Source organism: Arachis hypogaea, chromosome 20 (genome assembly GCF_003086295.3).
Source record: "Arachis hypogaea cultivar Tifrunner chromosome 20, arahy.Tifrunner.gnm2.J5K5, whole genome shotgun sequence".
Classification (NCBI taxonomy): domain Eukaryota; kingdom Viridiplantae; phylum Streptophyta; class Magnoliopsida; order Fabales; family Fabaceae; genus Arachis; species Arachis hypogaea.
In genome coordinates this window covers 140,755,886-140,778,568 of record NC_092055.1, presented here as the reverse complement: position 1 = coordinate 140,778,568, position 22,683 = coordinate 140,755,886, and the positions used below count along the sequence as shown (strand labels likewise).

Genomic DNA, 22,683 nt, shown 5'->3' with positions numbered 1-22,683 from the left:
AGCTGATGGTGGAGGTGATGCTAGTGACGACTCCCTCCACTCCGCCTAATTCTGAGCACCGAGGACGGTGCTACCTTTTAAGTGTGGGGAGGTTGTCCGACTTCAGCAGTGTATTTTGGGTGACAATTTTCATTTTTGAACACTTTTAGTTTTGGTTTTTGTTATTATGCTTTTTAGTTACTTTTTACATATTTTATCATTTTGAAAACTTTTTACTTAATTTATTGCACTTTCTTAGTTTATTGCACCTTTTAACTTTACTTGTACATAACCTAGTATTATATTGTAGTGATGCATATTTTTACATTTTCTTTTAATTTTGACTTGTACATATACCTTTTAGCCTTTAGTTATGATTGTGATTTGGATGATGTGATAATTGCACCTAGTTGATTTCCTATACACTTGATGTTTTGGTTTGATTGAAATTAGGAAATGAATTTAGGATTTTTTACTTTTTCCATCTAATCACATCATATATACATATATAGAATAAGTGTTAGTCAATTTAATAAAATTTTCAAGAAACTTCCTTTTATATAGGGAATTGAAATTCAAATTGATTTGAGTTGAAATTCTTCATGGAAACTTGCAAGATTTATACATTGTGAAATATGGTTTTTGAGCAAAGAACACCTAACCTATGAGTTTTTTAGCCTAATTGTGTGGTTACATCATTTAACCACTTATTTTATTCTTGTGTGTTGCTCTTTTCTCTATGATTGTAATCTTTGGTTTGTTTAATTCTATATGTCCATTGTTTAATATATGTTTTTGTATTTATGTGATTGAGGCCATCACTTCATTATAGCTCACTTAACCCAAATAGCCTACCATTTTATTTACCATTGTTTACCACTTTGAGCCTATTAATTTCTCTTTTGTTCTTGATTAAGCACATCACTAGCTATAAGGAGAAAAACAATAATGTCCCTAATTTAAATCTTTGATTAGTTTAAGTTAATGAAATTGTGTAATTTTAAATGTGGGGAAATCTGGAAAACATTGGTAGATAAAATTGAGTGTTTTATTCTTGTTAAAAAATCTTGGAAATTTGGGTACATGTATTAGTATGAAAACCATATGCATTGGAGTTTTGGTGTGTATATATATATATTATGTTTTTGGTATAAAAAAAAGAATAAAAAAAAGAGAAAAAGAAAGCAATAAGAAGGGGACAAAATTCCCCAAAGAAAAGTAATAAGAATAATGCATATGGGATGTAAATTGAAAAGAATGCATGAGTGTGTGAAAAAAAGTGAAGAATGGGTAGTTAAGTTTGCAATTGAATTGTATGGGTTGTTATATGTGTTAGGTGAGAGTTTAAGTTCATCAAAGATTCAAATTTCAAGCTCACTTGACTATATGCATCCTTACCTTTACCTTAGCTCCATTACAACCTTGAAAAGTCCTCATGATATTTGCATATGTACATTAAATATTTGTTGATTGATTAGATGAAGAACAAATTTTAGAAAGCATGATTAGAAGAGGATTGAGTGGATTGACCCTAAACACTTGAGCGACTAGAGTGCATATACACATCCGGTGAGGGTTCAATTGCTCGATTCCTTACTTCCATATATGACCATGATCATCTTGCAAGTTTGTAAATTCTTTTGGATGACTCAATTCAATTGTGAATTTGGTTTGGTTATGATTGTTTTGGTCCTTGATTGTGTATATATGTTTTCTTGGAATTTGATTTATTTTGACTAAACTTATATATAGATAGATAGCTAGTGTTAACTAGAATAGTTGCATGCATTTAGATAGATTGCATTTAGGTAGTTTAGTTGCATTGCATAAATGTTGATACCCCTTTCTTGTATTTTTCTTGATGTTAATCATGAGGACATGTTTGGTTTAAGTGTGAGGAAGTTGATAAACCACAATTTTATGGTTTATTTTGTATTGAATTTGGTGGATTTCATCAACTTTTCTTACACTTATTCACTAAAATAGCATGGTTTTGTGAATTCTTCTTAAATTGTACTTAAGATTGAAAACATTCTTTTTAGGCCCTTAATTTGCTAATTTTAATTCACTTTAATTCTATTCGATATCTTGATGTGTTTGATGAAGTGATTTCAGGTTTACAAGACAAGTAAAGATTGAAGGAGTGAGGAGAAAGCATGCAAAAGTGAAGAATTCATGAAAAAATGAAGTTTGGAGTATTTTACAGCCATGCGTACGCACAATTGCAATTTTTATAGCCATGCATACGCACAAGAATTGATGTGTACACACGATTGTATTTTTTACAATCATGCGTACGCATTGTCAGGCATGCGTACACACGAATGCAATCATGTGACTCACTTAAGAAAAACATGGCTGGTAGTTTCTGGACCTTCTCAAGTCCAATTTAACTCATTTCTGAAGTATTTGAGGCCAAATTCAAGAAGGATCAAGAGGGGAGCAATTAGGTTTAGTTAGAATCATGTTTTAGGATGTATTCTAGAGAGAGAAGCTTTCTCTTTTCTCTAGAATTAGGATAGATTTAGGTTTTGATCTTGCTTTAATTTAGTTTTTCTTGCAATTTCTTGTTATTACATCTTTACTCTCTTAGTTCTATATGTTATTTCTTTTATTTGGTCACTTTTATGTTTATGAACTCTTGTTGATTTTGATTTCTATTAGTGCAGTTTGATATTTATTTGTTTATTGATGTTTAATTGAGTTGTTACTATTGTTATCTTGCATTTGGTAGCTTTAGATTTTGTTATTATTGCAATTTTACTATGCTTTTATTTTTATGCCTTTCAAGTATTTGATAAAATGCTTGGTTGGATTTTAGAGTAGATTTTTATACTCTTGGCCTGTGATTGAGGACTTAGGTTCCTTGATATCATTGATGTCTAGTGTGATTGGTAATTTAGGGTTGCTAGTTAGTTTTAGGACCAATTATGTTCACTTGACTTAACTCTTCGATGCTAGAGGATGACTAAGTGGAATTAACCCTTTGTAATTACCATGTTGTGGTCAATGATCTATGATAGGAAACCTTGACTCTTAATCCTTGCCATGAGTATATTTTAGCACTTATATTATCTTGGTTGTTAGCTTTGCTTTCTTGTTCATCATATTAAAAATCCCCAAAATTCTCATAACCAATAATATGCATAATTTCCTACAATTCCTTTGAGAGACGACCCAAGGTTTAAATACTCTTGATTTTTATTGGTTTGACTTAAGTGATAAATAAAATCAAACTTTGATTGAGGGTTGATTGTTGGTTTGGATCTATACTTCAACGAAATTATTTTGTGAAAATTCCTAACCGACGATTTTTCTCCGTCAATACTTATACTCTGAAGCCAAGTCAACCAGGGCGTCAATATTGGGGAGAATGTATGGATCCTTGGGCAGGCTTTGCTGAGGTTAGTGTAATCAATACACATCCTCCATTTTCCGTTCTACTTTTTTATAACGACCACATTAGACAGCCACAAAGGATACTTGATCTCTCTTATAAATCCGACTTTTAATAAGGCTTGCACATCTCTTATCAATTAATACTCTTACACCAAACTTATTCCATGCAATGCACATCAAGATTAATTGAGCACTAAAAGAAAAGAGTCAAAAAATGAGTTACCAAAAGATTGTGGTTCTTGCTAAATTTGTATCCTCTTTCTCTTCTTCTAGCTGGTTAAGAGAAATGACTTCAATGGATATGAGGAGAAAAAGGATACCCACCAAACATTAACCCCCATGCATCTCTCTAATTCACCAAGACCAAGGTTGGAGGAAGAGGCTTTAATTCAAATGTGGGTGGTGCATTCAAATTTTCCTTCCTAGGGGATTGCATGCATAGAGTTAAAGAAACTTGCATGGCATCCTCCTTAATTATTGGAACGTAGCATGGAGTGTGCATGGCTTCCTCCTTTGTTTGTGCATCTTCCCCTTCTTCTATGTGTGAGGGTGGAGAGTTCTCTTATGCACTAGAGTATGGACTCCTTCAATTGATTCTCTCACATTCTTTTGTAGGATTTTGCATTGTTTTTCTTGGAAAGAAATTTGCATGTTTCTCTATCACCTCTTGTAGCCTTTGAAGATATGGAATCCTAAGGCTTATATTTCCCAATTATCTCCTTGTTCATTGAAATTTTACTTGGTACAGGGGCCTCTTGGTCTTGCTTTTGCACTTCTAACTTTTTCTTTGTAGCCTCAGTTTGATTTTCATTCTTCTTACTAAGCACCCTTCCAATCTTCAAGCTTATGGCCTTGCATTCTTCCCTTGAGTTGAGAATTGCATCGCTAGGGAAAAGATTGGTAGGTCTCTCAGCAAGATGTTATACCATTTGGCTCATTTGCACTTCTAGATTTTTTCTTGAGTCTCTTGGTTTTTAATATTTGTTATGGACTCTTGAAAGAAATTGTTGGCAGTTTGGGTAAATGAAGTAGTAGCTTGATAAATTTGTTCTAAGGCCAACTCAAAAGATGAACGTTTAGAAGGGTTTTGTGGATGTGTAGGTGCTGTCTTGAGGTTATTTTGGGGGATATGAAAGGAGTTTTATGGGTAGTGAAATAAATTTTGTATATTTTAAAAGGAGTTTTGTGGAGTGTGAAGTGGATTTTATGGATTTTGAAAGGAATTTTGTGGATTTTGAAAGAGTTGTGCTAAGGCAAGCTCAAGTGGTGAAAGTTTTTTATATGAATAATCAGGAGGTGATGTTAGAAAAATTTGTATAAATGTATCCATTGTCTGCTATAGTTTTTCCATGGCACGATCAAGAGATGATGACTTTTGATGGATAGGATATGAATACTAAAATTTCTTTAGTCTTGACTTTCCCAACCACAATTTGGATAGTTGCTCTATTCATGGAAATATGAATCACTTTGTGGCCCTGAGAAGTATCCCATATGGTTTACTTGCTCAAACTCCATCATTCCTTGTTCTTGACATTCCTAACCACAATCAAGATAGTTCATCCATTCATGGAAACATGAATCATTTTGTGGTAGTGAAAAGTATCCCATATAATTTGCTTGCTCAAAGGGTGATGCAAACTCCATCATTCCTTATTACTTTGTAAAAACACAATCACCAAGATACAAAAAAATGGGATTCCCCATGTCACCGTTAAGAAAGTTCTCAGTGAGACAATAACATAAACTAACAAAAGAAAAGAAAGAAATAAAAGCAAATAAATAACTAGAACAAAAAAAAAAGAAAAAGTATCTAATCTAGGTAATCAATCAACCGGTAGTTTGTTAATTACAATTAATCTCCAGTAACATTGTAGAAATCTTGATAGCATGAAGTTTTTTATTTATGTGCTTAACTCATCGACAATTGCACGGAATCGCATCAAATAATACCACGGTGAGTGGGTTATCGTTCTCATGAGGATTAATGGATTAAGTAAGCAATGATCAACTTATTATTCTAGTTAGACGATTCAAATTTGGATGATGAACAATTGGTAATATAGGATGAAATTTAAATGACTTGATAAAAAAAGTAAATGAAAGCAATAAATGACTTGAATGTAAATGACTAGAATTTAAATTGCAAGAACGTAAATAACTGGAATGTAAATGGCAAGAATTAAGGTGAATAAAAGCAATAGTAAAGTGCAAGAAAAAGAATCAACGTAAATGCATCAATTAAAGACAATTCTAGAGCAAGATAAGAAGATAATGATGGGAAGAACAATGAGGTATAGAGGTGTTGAGTCCCCAAGATCAATAATTCTCATCTCCACTTCAATCATGCAATCATTGATCTCTTGGCAAATCATAAGTAGTTGAATTCTAATTCCTTGGTAGCTCAATTTCTTTTGACTTTATCACCACACAATTCTTCAAGATCTAGATAGGATTCATTCAACGTCACATATCAAATCCAAATCCATAATCATGAGAATTGAGAGAAAGAGTTTTCAAGCTTGATTTTGTAAACCCCGCAAAATTAGCAAATAATTAGTCAATAAATTAAATTATAATTAGGAAAATTAAAAATATAAATCTAATATTAAAATAGGGTAAAGCTCTTCAAACGAGAATTTTGACACAAATTTCAAAAAATTTGGCCCAAAATTAGACTGGATGGGCCAAACCGGTTGAACCGGGCCCAAAATCTGGCCCGCGGGTCCAACCGGACCCATAACTTAAAAGGGGCCGAGCCATCTCCTTCCCCATTCAGCTAAAGAGCACGCTGAATACAGCAAGGGGGAGAGGAGAGCTCCAAACCCTCATCAACCCTTTAATCCACCATAACTTTCCCGTTTGAGCTCCGATCACCGCACCGTTTGCGGCCACGTGTCCAGCGCGTCGAGCTCTACGTTTTCATTGGATCAATTCTACGGGTAAGCCTCAATTCCATTTCAGATTCTCTACCCTCTTTCTATTTGTGAAATTGAACTCTTGTGATGAGACTCTGCCCAATTTGGTGTTCTAGGTTTGTTTTAGCTTGCGGAGCTTATCGGGTTTGAGTTGCTCTGCGCGTGGGTAAGGTAAAGAGATCGAAATCCTATCTAAGAATCTGAATTGGTGTATTAGATGTTGAATTGGATATATGTATATGTTGTATATTTGTGTTAGGTGGTATGTTATAATTGGAACTTGGCATTGTGGACACTTGGAGGCTTGGTGGATGATTGGTGCTGAGATTTTGGTTGATTTCTCAAGCTTGAGGGGCTGTGTGTGTGTGACTTGTGAGGTTGCCTTGGACTAAACGGGGTGCTCGGCCAAGGTATGGTTTAGGTTTCACGCATTTAATATGTAAGGCTCTGTGAATACTTAGGCTAGGGAACTATAAGATAAGTTGAAATAGTGAAATGTGTTAAATGAATAGTTTATGTGATGTTGATGGATAATTTGGTGTTGGGCTTGTGTTGGGCACTTGACAATGTGGATGTTGGTGTTGAAATTAATGAATATAAGTTATTAGAATTAATGAATATGAGTTGTTAGAATTAATGGAGACTTGAAGATGTTGTTGATACATGATAATGGAATTTTGTGGTTTGTTGCTTGTTGATTGATTAATGGTGATTGATAGTGTGCTATTAATGAATTGAGGATTTGAGTTAATGAATTTTAAAGTTGTAGCTTGTGGTTGGAATGGTAGAATTTGGAATAATGTATGAGTTTTGTGGGTTGGTATGAGCATTAATATGTTGGTAGTTGGTGTTGATGAAAAGGGATTTGTTATGTTGCAAATGTGCAGGTTTTGTGGGTAACGGTATGTGAATTTGGTAAAAATGGGGGTTTGGTATAATTTGGATAAAATTAATTTTTGATGAACTTTGGTAGTCCATAACTTGATCCTCAAATTTTGGATGAAAATGAGGTTTGATTTAAAATAAAGAATGTTTTATAAGCTTGAAAATAATAAAAGGTTTGTGGAAAACCGACTTTTGTAGAGGAAGTTATGGATGCCGGAAATTTGGTGCTAAAAACTGAAATTTTGAAAGTTGCAGCAGAATCAGGAATTTTGGTGTGTGCCCATGCACACTACTGTGCGCACGCACCCAGCAGTAGCAGAAACTTATCGGTGCGTACGCACGCCTTTGTGCGCACGCACACCTGGTGTTTTTTAGTAAGGGTGCATACGCACACCCTTGTGCGCACGCACACACCAGGATTTGCTTTCTGCTGGTGACGCTCGTACACGTGAGGTGCACGCACACCAAGTAATTCCTGACTGGTGTGCGCACGCACGCATTTGTGCGTCTGCACACGTCCTGTTTTTTCTCAAGTTGTGCGCACGCACACATGTGTGCGTACGCACACACCCTATTTTCCAGCACATGTGTTTTTATGATCTAAACATGATTTCGAACCTCTAAACCCCTATTTCTGCCCTGTTAACCCTAGAATTTATTAGTAAGCCGAGTAGTTAGCTGAAGCTAGGAAATAGAGATAACTTGGGAGTGAAGTCAAGGTTAAAAATGATGGATTGTATAAAAGAGAGGTGTATATATGAATGAATTATGATGTTAAGGCTCGAATGATTGATTTTCTACATTATGAAATGTATGAGGCAAGTAAGAGAGTAATGTGAGGAATTGAGAATTGATGATGTTAATTAATCAAGAATAATAAAATGTATGAGCAATGGGTTAAGTAAAATTGAGAATGATTAGATGAGATATGAATTAGTATGGAAAATGAAACTGACAAATATGAGAAATAATTGAATATATTGAGCTTGAGGGTGTTATCTCCCTCATGTCAGCTTGGGGTGTTGTCTCTTCTCCCCATGTCAGCTTGGGATTCGTCCCATGGATATATTTGAGCTTGGGGCGTTCTTTCCCCATGTCAGCTTGGGGATTTTTCCCATGGTGTATTTTTTAGCTTGAGAACATATCGGGATGGCTACGTAACCGACAATTGATATCAACATCCAGAGGACAGGCATGCATCATATGTATTTGTATGTATTACTTGTTTTTTCATTAATTGGGATTGCCTAATTGATTATAATATGCTAATTGTCATAATTGATATCTGTATTATCTGTATTCTACTTGTGCTTGCTTTGTCTGCTTGTTCGTCTTTATAATTACCGGAGATGGAGGAAAGGCGGAGAGATTGGGGATTCTAGTTAAGTTTCAGTTAGATTTAAAAAATTGATTTAGTTTAGAAAGCCTTAGAGAACCACCCTGATTTATGGTTTTTGTTTAGTTTGTTAAGTTTTATAATCTGAGTGTCGGCATTCTAGGATTGCCTCTGGCATTCCCAGGACCTTATATATTATATGCGTGGCACCTTTACCATGCTGAGAACCTTCAGTTCTAACCCCATACTGTGTTGTTGTTTTCAGATGCAGGTCGAGAGGCTCATCGCTAGGCGTCTGGATCCCTGAAGCGGAGCGGTTCCTAGGTTTTTGTGTTTATCAACTTATGTATATATGTACTTAGCTTTCTCTCCAAGAAACTTCTTTATTTTATTCCTCTTAGAGGCTTAAGGAGAGTTAGGGTTTTTCTATATATTTTGGGATATGTATATATGTTTGTAAATATTCTCCGGCCAGCCTTGGCTTCGCAGGCTAAGTTAGGAGCTTGTTACTTTGTATATTTGATCCTCTATTCCCAGTTTTGTTATCTTTCACTTGTTAACAACAGCTTTCTTGGCACGCAAGATATCTCGTTTCCTGAACATTGTGCTTTTATTTTGCGATTTTGTTTTACCCGTTTTTCAAGGCTCCCAATTAAATATCTCTTTTACTATTATTATATATATATTTTTACTTTTAGAGGTCGTAATATCTTACTATCTCAGTCTTATGACTTAAGCATAAGATTAAGTATAGTAGGGTGTTACAGATTTCATGAATCCACTTTTCTAAGTGATCATAAAACATCAATTTGGATCTAAATTATCTTCCAATAGATTTGGATCCTTGATGAAGAATGAAGACCCTTTCTAAAGTAACAATTGAAAGATGAATTCAAGTTGAACAATCAATCACATTAATCCATTGAAATCAACATAGCTCTTTTCTCCAATGAAGAGAGGATTAGCTACTCATATCTCAAAGAATTACAAAATGGGTATGTGAATGTGAAAAAAAATGAGAAGAGAAGAAGAGAGTCCAAAGACCCTTCCTCCCAAAAGTGTCTTTCAAAGGTTCCCTGGATCTCTCTTTATAATCTATCCTAAATTACAAATTCAAAATGAAATTCAAATTAAAATCAAATGCAATTTCCAACTAACTATTACCCTAGTGATCTTCCTTGCTCCCTTTGGATCCTGAGCCTTGTGAGTTGTTGTCTTGATGGTTGTGGGCTTGATTAGTTGGGTTTGATGAGCATTAGATGTGGTTAAGGACTTGGAATTTTAGGTGCTCATTAGAAGCCAGAATTGAAGCTCAAAATCTTGCTCCAAATGAAGTCCTGGAAGTGTGCTTTCTTGGTGGAGTTGGAGACACCAATGTGTGGCATTGGAGACGCCATTTCAAGCCTTGGATTTCCTTGAAGCTCGAAGGCTTCTTTGGCTCCAAAACGCTTCATAAGAATGGCGTCTAAGATGCCATATTGTTTCACCAATTTGGCCTTCATGGAATGGCATCTAATACGCCAATTGGATGGCGTTGAAGGTGCCAAAATAGAGCACAAGTTTGAGTCTCTAGGAGTGCAATGGATTGGCGTTGGAGATGCCCATGAGGATGGCGTCTAAGGTACCAAAATGAAGGCCAAAATGAAGCTCCTAAAGTGTGCTTGTAGGCATACAAAACGCCAAGGATTTGGCATCCAAAATGCCAATTTCAAGTCCCTGGGAGGTGCTTATTTTCGAAGGCGTATGGGGCGCTTCAATTTTTGGGCGTCAAAAGATGCTCATTTTTTGTGGCCCAAACTAAATGTCCACCATAGAATATTACATATCGTTAGAAAGCTCTGGATGTTAGCTTTCTAACGCCACTAGAAGCTCTTCATTTAGACATCTATAGATAAAGTTATGCATGTTGGAATATGAGAGGGTCATTGTCTTAGCGTACAATACGCCAAGAGTGGTGTGTGGAAAAGAATATGATTTGCACCCTAAGATTCAGTATCCACTATGAAGTATTATATATCATTGAAAAGCTCTAAAAGTTGCCTTTCTAATGCTGCTAGACCGCTTCATATGGACCTCTCTAGCTCACATTATCCTTGTTGGAGTATGAAGAGGTCAGGGTTACAAGTTTTCTTTGAACTTCCGTGAGCTTTTTCCAACTCTTGCTTCCCTGGGAGTGTGCTTCCTCTTTCATACCACCTTCCTTACTTTTCCCAAAGGCTTCTTTAATTGTCCTTCTCCTCATTTGTTCTTGCCTCAAATCTTTCAACAACTCCCTAAACATATCAAAGCACAAAGTAACTCCAAAAAACAATTATTAATGCACAAAAATCTCAATTAACATCAGGAATTCACTAACTTTGTTCAAAGAATGAAACTTCAACAAACATTGATTAAAAGCATAAAAATATTAATTAAAACAAGAGGTCACTAACTTTATTCAAAGAAATAATGACTCAAAATAATTGAAGATGCTCATGAATCAAGAACTTCATAAACCAATTCAAGGACTTGCAGGTGAGAGAGAGTGTATGGGAGTATGCTAATTGTACAACTCCCTAGAGTTTGTTGAAAGCATGGAGAAACTAAAAAATAAAAAATAATGAAGATGCATAAACTTATCTAACTAGTTTTGATCCGAAGGCATGGTCTAAAGTGAATAGTCTGACCAGCAACATGTGCGAATTATGGAATGCAAAATTTGAGAAATATTGCTGCAAGCCCATTTTAACAATGTGCGGGGAGTTGAGATGTTATCTTATGAGAAGAATGACTAAACACATTACACTCTTGACTCCATACATTGAAAGGTTGCACCTGTTCAATAGAAGAGGCTTGATTGCATGATTAAATCTAGCAATAGATGGCATACTGAGTGGATTAGTGACCGTGATAAGAAATGATTTGAGGTCAGTCGCAAGAACATGAAGATTGATGTTGATCTTATAAAGCACACATGCTCATGTTACAAATGACAATTAACCGATTTATGATTAACAAACCAGAGGATTATGTCTACAAGTGGTTGTGTATGGACTCATTCCATACAACATATAGTCAGTGTATTCAACCAGTTCCATCTGAAGAACTTTGGACTAGAACTGGATTGATTAAACTAGACCTACCAATAATAAAATGACTTATTAGGAAACCTAAGATGCATAAAAAAAAAGATTCTGGCTAAGGATCTGATACAAGGGGATAAATTGAAGAAAACATTCAAGGTAACTTCCAGCAAATGTGGTGAGAAGGGGCACAATTATAAAACATGCAAAGGAGTACCTTCAAATCACAACTGAAAACCTAAGACAAAAAGAGCAAAGCATGGCACAAAAAATGACTAAGCATAAGCTAAGCTTACACTGTCACAGTCTGCACCTCAACCAAAGATAAAATTCAAGGATAAATCTATCCGTCCGATAAAAAAGTGAATGATTGAGTTGTTTTTTTTTTATTATAACACCCATGTGACGAATGCTTGTGTTGTAATTATTCAGGATGGACAATAGAGTTTCTCTAAGACCATCAATAGAGTTTCTCTAAGACCATAGTCTACAGTAAGCAAAAGTCAAGTATTGTGAATACATTTTGTTGATTGTAACTCAAGCAAGTGCATATTTTTTTACAGGCTAGCTCAGGTCCAACAATGAGCTAACGACAACCTATTCCAGAAAGCCAATCAATGTCTGTATCTACAGTCCTTACAAGGCCAAGCCAAGCACCATTCAAACCTCTAGCCCAAGTTCTAGCAAGGCTAGCCAAAATTTCCTTTAGACCCAAGCAACAATTAGTAAATAGGCTCTTTACAAATAATATGTTACAGCACCATCATAGCAACTAAATGCAGAAGTAAGTGGAGGACCAGAGATTTTAACTGCAGCAAACACTAAAACTCAAAGGATATTAGTTCATCCCCACTCCAAGAATCAACAAACCAAAGAATTGATTAAGCTACTTTAAGAAGTTACTTGAGATTAAGCTTTTTGTTTTTTTGGTATATAGTACATTATAGCATCTTTTTGACAAATCTTTGGTGCTTTGTGGTAACCAACTTTGTTATGTTAGCTTATGTTGCTAGGATTGTAATCCTTTCAATAACTTATCATATCTTATGTTTGAATGTTTAATGTACCAAAATATTTAATAAAATTCACATAGCTATACTATTATTTACTATATATAGCTATTCCAACCCAACCCAACAGACCAAAGATCTGGGTCCGGATGTCCGGCCGATCCGACGGTTTACCGAGCCCGAACCGGGAGGTGACTCGCACGTCACCTCCCCTCCTGCGTGAACCTGGACAACTGGCAGAAGCTTCCAGATGTATGGGCTTGGCTATCAAGAGCCCACCCGAAGTACAGGCCAAGTACGGACTATAAAGGGGGAGGGACATATCCTTCCCCAGAGGTACGTCACCTAACCCTAACTCTAACAGCCGCCTCTTGTATAGACACTGACTTGAGCGTTGGAGTCCTTGCAGGTGGCTCCACCTCATCCTCAACCCGTCAAGCCGAAAGAGTCATTCACCAGAGCTCTCCAGCACCCATCTCCTAGTCTCCCACACCTTTACTACCACCAGATCCGATCCCAATTGTTACGGTTCCTCTAGTATCCTTACTGTTAGGGCAGAATTGAGTGTAGAAGATAAGGGTAGAAGGAAAGAGCAGAATAACTGAACAGAGGAAGGAATTATCGATGTGATAATTACCCACTGACAGAATAATATTATAGATTTAAATGAAAGAATAACATCGTTTATTAATGATAAAATAATTGAAATTTGTGAACTCATATCACATTTTATTACAACAATAATAGACCTTCTTTAATTGTCTATTTTCAAGACTTAATGACAAATACAGCAACATTAGTTACTAACAAACATACAAGAACAACCAACATATTAGTTTTTTTTCTTCCTCTCTATATATGCCAATTTCTTCTCCAACTTAATCAGCTTCTGTTCCACTTTATTCTTGCACAAATACTCTTTCACATTATCAATCTTATTGTCACAAATTAATTTTTTGTGCCTTTAATTTCTGTAACATAATCATTAAGACAAACAAAAATTTTACAGTGGGATGGATTTTTCAACTGTAAATTTAAAAAAAAATTCAATTAACTAAATCAATCTACTTCAAAATGTATATAACTATCTTATCTTGAAGAAGGGGCACCCAAGGAATAACCTGTTGGGATTAGTTGGTGTCGTGAACTTGTACAATATAATATACACTCTACATTTACACATTAGAGCAATGCTAAACACAAAAAATTCTCTAACTATAATGCTGCAATAGAGTCTAACTTCAATCTTCAATTTAAAGAGTTAAGGCAACTCCCAAAATAATACCTAAAGATACATAATAAACTTACCATTAGTAAAAGATTTTAAATTTTTTATTTAATAAATATAAAACAAATACATTCTATTTCAAATAAAAACTTTTTAATAATTTTAAGACACAAAATAAATAAATCTAATTAAAATTTATGAGAGACTAATTTATTACAATTTTAAAAGATTAGGACATATTTGTCTTTTTCCCATAAATTTATACATGAGTATGCAAATGACAGTTGTCGATTCAGAGCATAAATGCAGAGTTTAATGTTTACACCAGTATGACACGCAAAGCCAGTTTTGGTATTTATTTTGTGTTCTTCAGCCTATGTGTTGGGCAAGAAACTAAAGAAAAGCTTTCTATTACCTTCAAAAAAAATTATGGTAAGCAAGCTAACAAAGTAAGCTAGAATCAGATACTTTCCCCTACTTAGCTTATTTCTTCTATCAGATCAGAATAAATAGACCTTTTCCAGTGGTTTCTAGGAAGTAGCTAACCGCTCCACACTCAAAAGTCTCAAATAGACGCTCTACCTTCCTCTTTCTTTTGCCTTCAATATTCCTTTTGACTATAAATTCTCTCTCGGCACACAAAAACATGTATTCATCTCTTGTAACGCCTTTATTATAGCGGAAGATGCCATGGGCAACCTCATAGCCAGAAACAAAAACAGTGGTGCTCGAATTTCAAGAAACAATACCAAAGGAAGTGGTGGAAGAAATAATAGTAATAATAATTCTTCAGCCATTGACAATAGACCTTTATCGTTATCACAATTAAGGCCACCGCGACAGTTAGCTCCACCACAGTATCCTTCGCTGCCACTGCCTCCGCTGCAACCACAACGAGTACAATCCATGTCTAAGGCACAAAATAAGTCAGGACAGGAGGGATCAGCAGCCATGGGAAAGAAGGATGCAGCAAAGAAATATGCTTTGATTAAGGATAATTTCACTTCTCTTGAACAGGTTTTGCTCCTTTATCTTTATTCCTTCTCATTAACATGTTTAGTGTATGTTCGATTGGGGAAAAAAGTTACACATTTGCCTAATCAAAATATACTCTTATTAGTGTACTTTTTTATTATTTCCGTTTAATCTGTATGCATATTGTGAAAACAAAATTCTAAGAATTGGATTTATGGATAAAAATATATATAAAACTAATTTAATTTATGAATGTCTCACCTATCGTTATATCACATTCATCCTTAGAAATAGTTAGAATATGTATGAATTTCTCTATTTTTTCGAGCTTTTTGTGCTGATAATTCTCTTGTTGGTTCATTCTCACCTATCATATGTTTTGGTTCATAAGTCTCTTTCTTTTTCATCTTCTGATTTTAAAATGCGGCTGAGATATTTTTTAGTTGACTCCGAGTTTGGGATATTTTTTGAGATAATCCGATTAGTATAAAATGTTGGAATATAGATGACCAAGTCAAATTGTTTTATGTGGTAGATTTTTTTTTTTTTGGGTGACTTATGTGGTAGAAATTTAGTAGCTCAATAAGGTCAACTTAAACAACCCAAAAAAAAAAGCATTAATAAAATTGAAATATGATTTTTTTTTTATGTATTTTATTTAATATAATTGAAAAGTTCAAAATCTTATAAATATTTTAATTTTTTTAACACTTACCTACTTTTTGTTACCAAGGTAAAGATATTAATCCTATGTTTGAGAATTGAATTAATTTTATAACTATTTCTTGATATAACCATTAATTAAGTATTATATATAGTTAATTTATGTTTAATTTGTCTTGTGGTTTTTTACATAAATAAAATAAAAAATTTGTTAGAGACTAATATGTCTTTCACATCTTTCAAAGTTGTTATATTAAAAACACAACTTTTGAAGTAAACAAGATTTTAAATTTGGCTGTTGCTTTCAAATTTCAAATTTTATCTCTTGAAGTTAAAAGTATACTAAATTGTCAAAGGGAGATAGGTGAACTTAAATTCTAAATTTTGGCAGAAACTTACTTTTTTGTGTTTCTAAGTATCTTTCTTGGTCTTTATTAGAATCATTCAATATTTATTAGCATGATATCTAGTTCGAATAAGTATATTTGTTCTTTAGAATTAGAATTTTTTTTTTTTTGAGAAAAATTAGGATTTTCTTAATCCATTTTGATCCTCAACAAAATGTTGGATTCTATTTAACTAGCAAGTCTTTTCCTTATAGACCGGTAACCCGAAATTAGACATTTTTTTCAAAATTTCCTCATCAATTGTATTATTTTTCCCGTATTTTGTAGGATGTGCTCTTTTCTTTATTATTTTTCCTCGTTAATTGTAAGAAATAAAGATTCGGTTAAAGAATCTTTTAAAGATATTGAGATAGTAAAGTAAAAAAATTCAAGAACTTGTATTTAATTAATGCGCTTAGCAAAGAACGTAGTTTTGTCTGGACAAGTTACTTTCAGCGCGCTAGAAAATTAATATTATAATAAGGGTATGAGTTATAACTCAAATGAAGTAATGTAATTTTTATGATGAAGTAATGTAATTTTTATTTATTATTTCAACAATCATGTCATATAAATACTATGTCTTATCATCAATTATATTTTATTTTATATATTTGCATTCTATTTATATATTTGCATATATTAATGTTATTTTTATTCTTTAGATGTTTGTGACATAAATTGATATTTTTTAATCTTTACTTAAAATATTTTTTTTTTAATTTTATACCATTCTTTACAGTAATGTGTTTTGCATTCATTAACCCTTGGAATTTTAATTTGCGTTTTTTTTTTTGTAAATAATTAAAAAAATAAATGAATGAAAATGAAAAACATATAAAAATGTTATATTAAATTTAAGAAATTTTTTATAAGTAATATAAGAGATTAAGAAATAAAGAGTAGTAAGAGTCTTAATATGTATACGTCGTAGAATTTGAATATTTGTAACTGAAATTTTTTATAATTATCGTTATTATGACACTTTTAATATATATTTATTACATTTAATTAGTACTTGATGTTTCAATTGAATAATAATAAATAAGAGTTTTTTGTTTGAATTTTTTAAAAATATTTTATTAAATAGTGATTGGTTAATTTTAATCTTTTGCTAAATCATTAGAATTGCTGATGTGGCATCATTAACAAAAAAAATAGCTTAAATTCATTATGAAAAAGGTTGGTACCAGCTTTTATATATTATAAATAAATTGCTTGTACCTTTGTACATATGAGAATGAACCAATACTTCCATTCAATCAAGCTTCAACCATATTCTATCAATGCATCGTGCATTGTGCATCGTGCATCATCTCCCATTATCTCTACTTCTCAATAGGGGTGCACGTGGATCGGATCGGATATGGCCAACATTTCGATTCGATCTGCACTAAAATCATCGGATCGGATCATATCGGATCTAATATCCGCAGTTTTTAAGGTTGGATTCGATCCGCACATTTGCAAATCGGATCGGATATCGGATATATCCGCAAAACACAAAAATATTTTTAAAAGCTTATTTTTATTAAAAAAATATCAATAAAATTCATTTTTCTATTCTTTTAAATATGTTTACTCTTAAAATAATATTAAACCTACTTTTTTAAAATAATAAATTAAAATAATACAACATATATGATAATTATTAGTTGAAATAAAACATAAAAAGAATATTTACTTATTTATTTCTTTATTTTTGCGGATACGCGGATATGCGAATACCAACACAAAATCCGCAATCCGATCCGATCCGATCCGGTCCGAAAGCCTTGCGGATCGGATCCATATCCACAATTTTCGGATCGGATTCGGATAAACACCGCGGATACGCGAATCAGATCCGATCCATGAACACCCCTACTTCTCATTACTCATAGTCATAGCATGGTACACACGCGTTTTGTGGGTCAAGCTTACTTCAGTCACTTACTTATTTAACTTGTTGGATGTTTCTATTTAAAACACCATGCAGGGGTATAATAATGTTATTTTTTCTTTTTCTCTTTTGGTGGGGAATGGGGATTGGCCGTTTGGGAACCAGTATCATCCAAATCTTGTTATTAAAAGGCTAATTTGACCTTGAGGTTTCGTCACTTTTAAAACTCCTTCTCCTTTTTTCCAAGTATGTTTAGTGAGACTGAAATCAAATATCAACTATGCAAGTACACAAAAACAAAAATCAACTACCAAATCAGCTACACTTATAAAATACATATTAAAATGTAAAATATACATACATAAGTACATGATAAATGATTTGTTGGCTGAGTTTTTATGTGTACATATTAAATATAATACTGTTACTTTGCCAATTGATTATCCATAAGAAAAAAAAGAAAAGAAAAGAAAAGAAAAGAAAAGTGAGGTGGACCTTGGCTTTATGATAAAATGCTTAACTTATTACCTTCTTTTCCAAATAATGCTTCGTGAAAAATGTTTAATGAAACCAGAAAGCATATACATTTTTAGATAAATATATATTATTGGATTATTTTGATGTATGATTTATGAAATTTAAGTTGACATACATTTTAACACAATCCATAATTTAATAATAATTATTTTTATCATCACCAAGATATAATGTGAGTTTGGTTGAAAATAGATTAAGGGAGATATATATTATCTACGGCTCATAATTCATAAATTCGTTAACTAAAGGTTTTGGGTTGAAATTTGGTTTTAACCTTATTCATTAGTTCAAATTTTCTAATATTTCTTCTCAATAGACTTTTAAAAAAATAAATAAATAAAATAAAGTTTCTAATATATCATTTGTGTTCAATGAATCTCGATTACTTATACAGGTTACAACTGCCTTAAGGAAAGAAGGTCTAGAATCATCAAATCTCATCCTTGGAATTGATTTCACAAAAAGCAATGAATGGACTGGTAGGTTGTACCACATAGATTTGGATCCTCTCATGTTCATATTTTCAGGATTGATTCAATTACTATATATAGTAAAATAGAAGAAAGCCAAAAGAATAAATAATAAGTAATAGAAAAAGATTCATGAGGATATGTGTTATTTTAAACCTTGAGAGAATCCTAATCTGGCACGGTATAGGAACCAAATTTAAGAATTTCATGAGAAAATAAAATATGGGTTTTGGATCATAATTTTTGAAACATTTTGGAATAATTAACTTATTATGAAGCCAATGCATCGATGTTGTTATTGAAGGCAGAATCTCATTCAACAATAGAAGCCTGCATGCCATTGGAGACACATCAAACCCCTATGAGAAGGCCATCTCTATTGTTGGCAAGACTTTGGCTCCCTTTGATGATGATAACTTGATTCCATGTTTTGGCTTTGGTGATGGTAAGTCATAAATTTTGTATGATAAGAAAAATTGACAAGCGTAATCAATTTGACTTATTTATTTTTTGTTATTATTGTGCAGCAACAACCCATGATCAAGAAGTGTTTAGCTTTCACAGTGATCATACACCTTGTCATGGTTTTGAGGAAGTTCTTGCGTGCTACCAAAAGATAGTTCCAAACTTGAAACTTTCAGGTTATTTTCATCTGTAGCTTTTTTTAAGCGTGTTTTTGTTACAATCAGTTAGGTGTCTCAGGATAAAAAACAAGACCAAAAAGTTGTCTATATCCTTGTCTCCACTGTCCTTGGTGTTCTAGTTGTCTATATCTTTTGCCTGTCTCTGTATTTGTCTCATTCTCTAAATAGGTTTGTATTTCTGTCTAGAGACAATTACCAAATGCCAAACGAGGCCTTAGTTCAGTATGTTTGGTGAAGAAATGATTTGGTTTTTGTTTGCAGGACCAACTTCTTATGCTCCTGTGATCGAGGCTGCAATAGACATTGTTGAGAAAAATCAGGGCCAATTCCATGTGTTGGTTATCATTGCAGATGGGCAGGTACATAGTTATGTTTATGTGTTTGCATGTGTCTCTCTCTAATCTTATTCATATGAGTTTGTTTGATTTGTAAGGTTACTAGGAGTGTCAACACTGAAGATGGAGAACTGAGTCCTCAAGAACAGAAGACAATCAAAGCTATAGTTGATGCAAGGTAGACATAGATCTGATTGATAATCTTACAGCATTCCTATTAATGCTTATACCATTTTGTTGTTTCCAATCTTTTGATTAGCCTTTGTTAGCCTTAAACAATTTTAGTAATGTAAAATTGGTGATTTTCTATGATTAGTTTTCTCCATTAGATGCTGATAGGTTAAATCATGCTTAGAGACGTACTTGGCTTTGCCTAAAAGAAAATGCAGTTGCTGAATAACAGTAAATATTTAATTTCTGATATCAGTGAATACCCCCTTGCAATTATTCTGGTTGGGGTTGGTGATGGTCCATGGGAAGACATGCAGAAGTTTGATGACAAGATACCGGCGCGTGGTTTCGACAATTTTCAGGTATAGAACTTGCAGCTGAAAATTTCGCACTCTGTCGCAATGAAAATATCCTACTTACCCTTTTATGCAGTTTGTTAACTTCACTGGCATAATGTCCAAAAATATTGGCCCCTCTGAGAAAGAAGCAGCTTTTGCTCTAGCTGCACTCATGGAGATCCCTTTCCAATACAAAGCAACCGTTGAATTCGGAATACTTGGGTATGATCCTTGTCACATTAGCGTAGGATTTCCTAGCTTAAAAGCAGCAAAATTACCACAAAAGATGATTTCGCTTACAAAATTACCCATGAAAGTACAAAAATTTGCCCTCTATATATACCCAAAAGACTTGATTTGCTTGACAAATCTACCCAAAAACTAAAAATGATCTTTGGTGGGTAATTTTGGTACTTGAGTCTATATTTTTTAGATCTATGTTTGTTTAACTGAATATCTGAAAGGATTTGCTAGTTGGTATTTAAAATTTTCCTATGCTTGTCTCTTTGGAGTTTGGACAACAGACGTGTAACAGGAAGAGCGAAGAAAATAGTTCCAAAGCCTCCTCCAGTTCCTTACTCCCGGCCGGCTCCCCCTGTTCATGTAATGAGCAGTGCACAAGCATCACCACCAGATGATCGAAACCAAACGGTATTTCTAACTGAAACTTCCATAGTCAACGTTGTTAAGATGAGTACAAGATAAGACATAGGTTTGATTTTCTTTGGGTACAAGTAATGTGAAAGGCTTGAGGGAAAAAAATTCTGCTTAGTAATTAGTTATTCATTGAACAATTTTTACTTTTTCTTTCAATTTTGCAGTTGCTTGATGACTAGTTTCGTGTTAATCTTCATGGATGCATACTTTGTCATGCTTTGGCATTGGTATATTATTATTTACATAGAATCAGACATAAGCAAGAAAAAGGAATGCACTTTGAAAAGATACACTATTCCAACAAATGAGTCTAACAATATTCCATAACACCACAGTTACAGAATTTGAGATAATCATTAGAAATTTAGAATCATGTCTCCAAATACATGAACACATAGCAGGGTCTTCTCTTGTATCATCAAATATTGCATGCTCTATCATTTATGCAACCAATTGAATTTTGTAGGCCTGCCCTGTATGTCTCACTAATGCAAAGGAATTGGCTTTTGGATGTGGCCACATGGTGAGCCTCATTAAATCCCTAACTCTTTTTTCATCGGGCTCTATTTGATATTTTTCTCATGATAAAAATGCAAAGAAGAAGTTATATAACTTGTTTGAAGAATGAGATAAATACAGAGACAGGCAAAATATTCTGTCATTATGGGACAAAATGACTTGATTTCAAACGACCTATTTTGTCTCTTTATATTGTCTCTATACATTTTATCCTGAGATACATGCCAAACACAAACATTAAGGAATGTTTGGTTACAGATAAAAATAGTATCTTAGAGTTATTTATTAATAGTGGTTTTTAACTTCTAAGTTCTAACTATATATATATTTATATTTTTGGGGGAGCAGACTTGCAGAGATTGTGCATCAAGGTTAAGTAATTGTCCCATATGCCGTGAGAGGATCACTAGTCGTCTCAGGGTATTCACTGGCTGATTAGTAGAATCAAAATCAAAATAATGTATGACATTGTATATAAAATATAGGATGTGTATGATAAATGCCTTGCAAGTGTTGATGAATGATGATGGTGTGGCTTATTAGGTTCTTAGAAAATGCACTTATTTGTTGTAACATGATAGCTTGTTATCTCTTCAAGAATGGTTTCAGTGTGCTGAAATTTGGATGTGTTTCTTTAAAATTCTAATTTGTTTTTAAGATAAACAAAAATCAGATTCCACTAATTCAAATTACACAATAATAGGCAAGTAAACTTGTGGGAAGATAGCTCATAAAAGCTGAGAACATAGAATCAAGCATTGAACTCTCACTGGAAATGTATATGCACTCTAATCATTTAGGTGTTTAGGGTTAATCCATTCTAGTCTCCTCTAATCATGCTTTCTAAAACCCTGCTCTTCATCTAACCAATCAACAAATATCTAGTGTACAAATGCAAACATCATGAAGTCTTTTTAAAGTTGTAATGAGGTTAAGGTAAGGGTGAGGATATATATATATGGCCAAGTGAGCTATAATTTGAATCTTCCACTAACCTAAGTTCTCACCTAACATACACACATTCTAGATGCTTCTAAAACTATGCCTAGATACCCATATTTTCACTTTTGTATTTTTCACATACTCATGTATTTGAATGTTCTTTTAGTTCATTCCATATGCATTGATCTTTTTATTGAACTTAACATTTGGGGTGGTTTTATTTTCCTATATTAAATATATATTTTTTTTGGAAGCATAGTAAATCAATGTATATGGTTTTCATAATTTCACGTGAGTAACACCCAAATTTTTCAATACTTGTCAATAAGACAATACACACTCTCATC

The 22,683-nt window shown here is 33.5% G+C and overlaps 1 protein-coding gene and 1 long non-coding RNA gene across 3 annotated transcripts; both read left to right on the top strand.

Moving 5' to 3' along the window:
* The first annotated feature begins 6,154 nt into the window (after positions 1–6,154).
* LOC114926040 (uncharacterized) lies at positions 6,155–9,061 on the top strand. Its single transcript, XR_003816178.2, has 4 exons — positions 6,155–6,320; positions 6,413–6,467; positions 6,556–6,706; positions 8,783–9,061. It is a non-coding gene; the product is annotated as an uncharacterized lncRNA (long non-coding RNA).
* Positions 9,062–14,103: 5,042 nt separating this feature from the next.
* LOC112784104 (E3 ubiquitin-protein ligase RGLG4) lies at positions 14,104–22,013 on the top strand. Of its 2 annotated transcripts, none has more exons than XM_025827222.3 (11): positions 14,104–14,834; positions 18,655–18,739; positions 19,035–19,175; positions 19,258–19,371; positions 19,636–19,733; positions 19,808–19,887; positions 20,137–20,242; positions 20,313–20,440; positions 20,743–20,869; positions 21,342–21,398; positions 21,743–22,013. In XM_025827222.3, the coding sequence occupies exons 1-11, from the start codon at positions 14,508–14,510 to the stop codon at positions 21,827–21,829; spliced, it is 1,350 nt and encodes a 449-aa protein (XP_025683007.1). In that variant the 5' UTR covers positions 14,104–14,507; the 3' UTR covers positions 21,830–22,013. The 2 variants fall into 2 exon arrangements, with proteins under 2 accessions (XP_025683007.1, XP_025683006.1); XM_025827221.3 differs by having other exon boundaries at positions 20,731–20,869.
* The last annotated feature ends 670 nt before the right edge of the window (positions 22,014–22,683 follow it).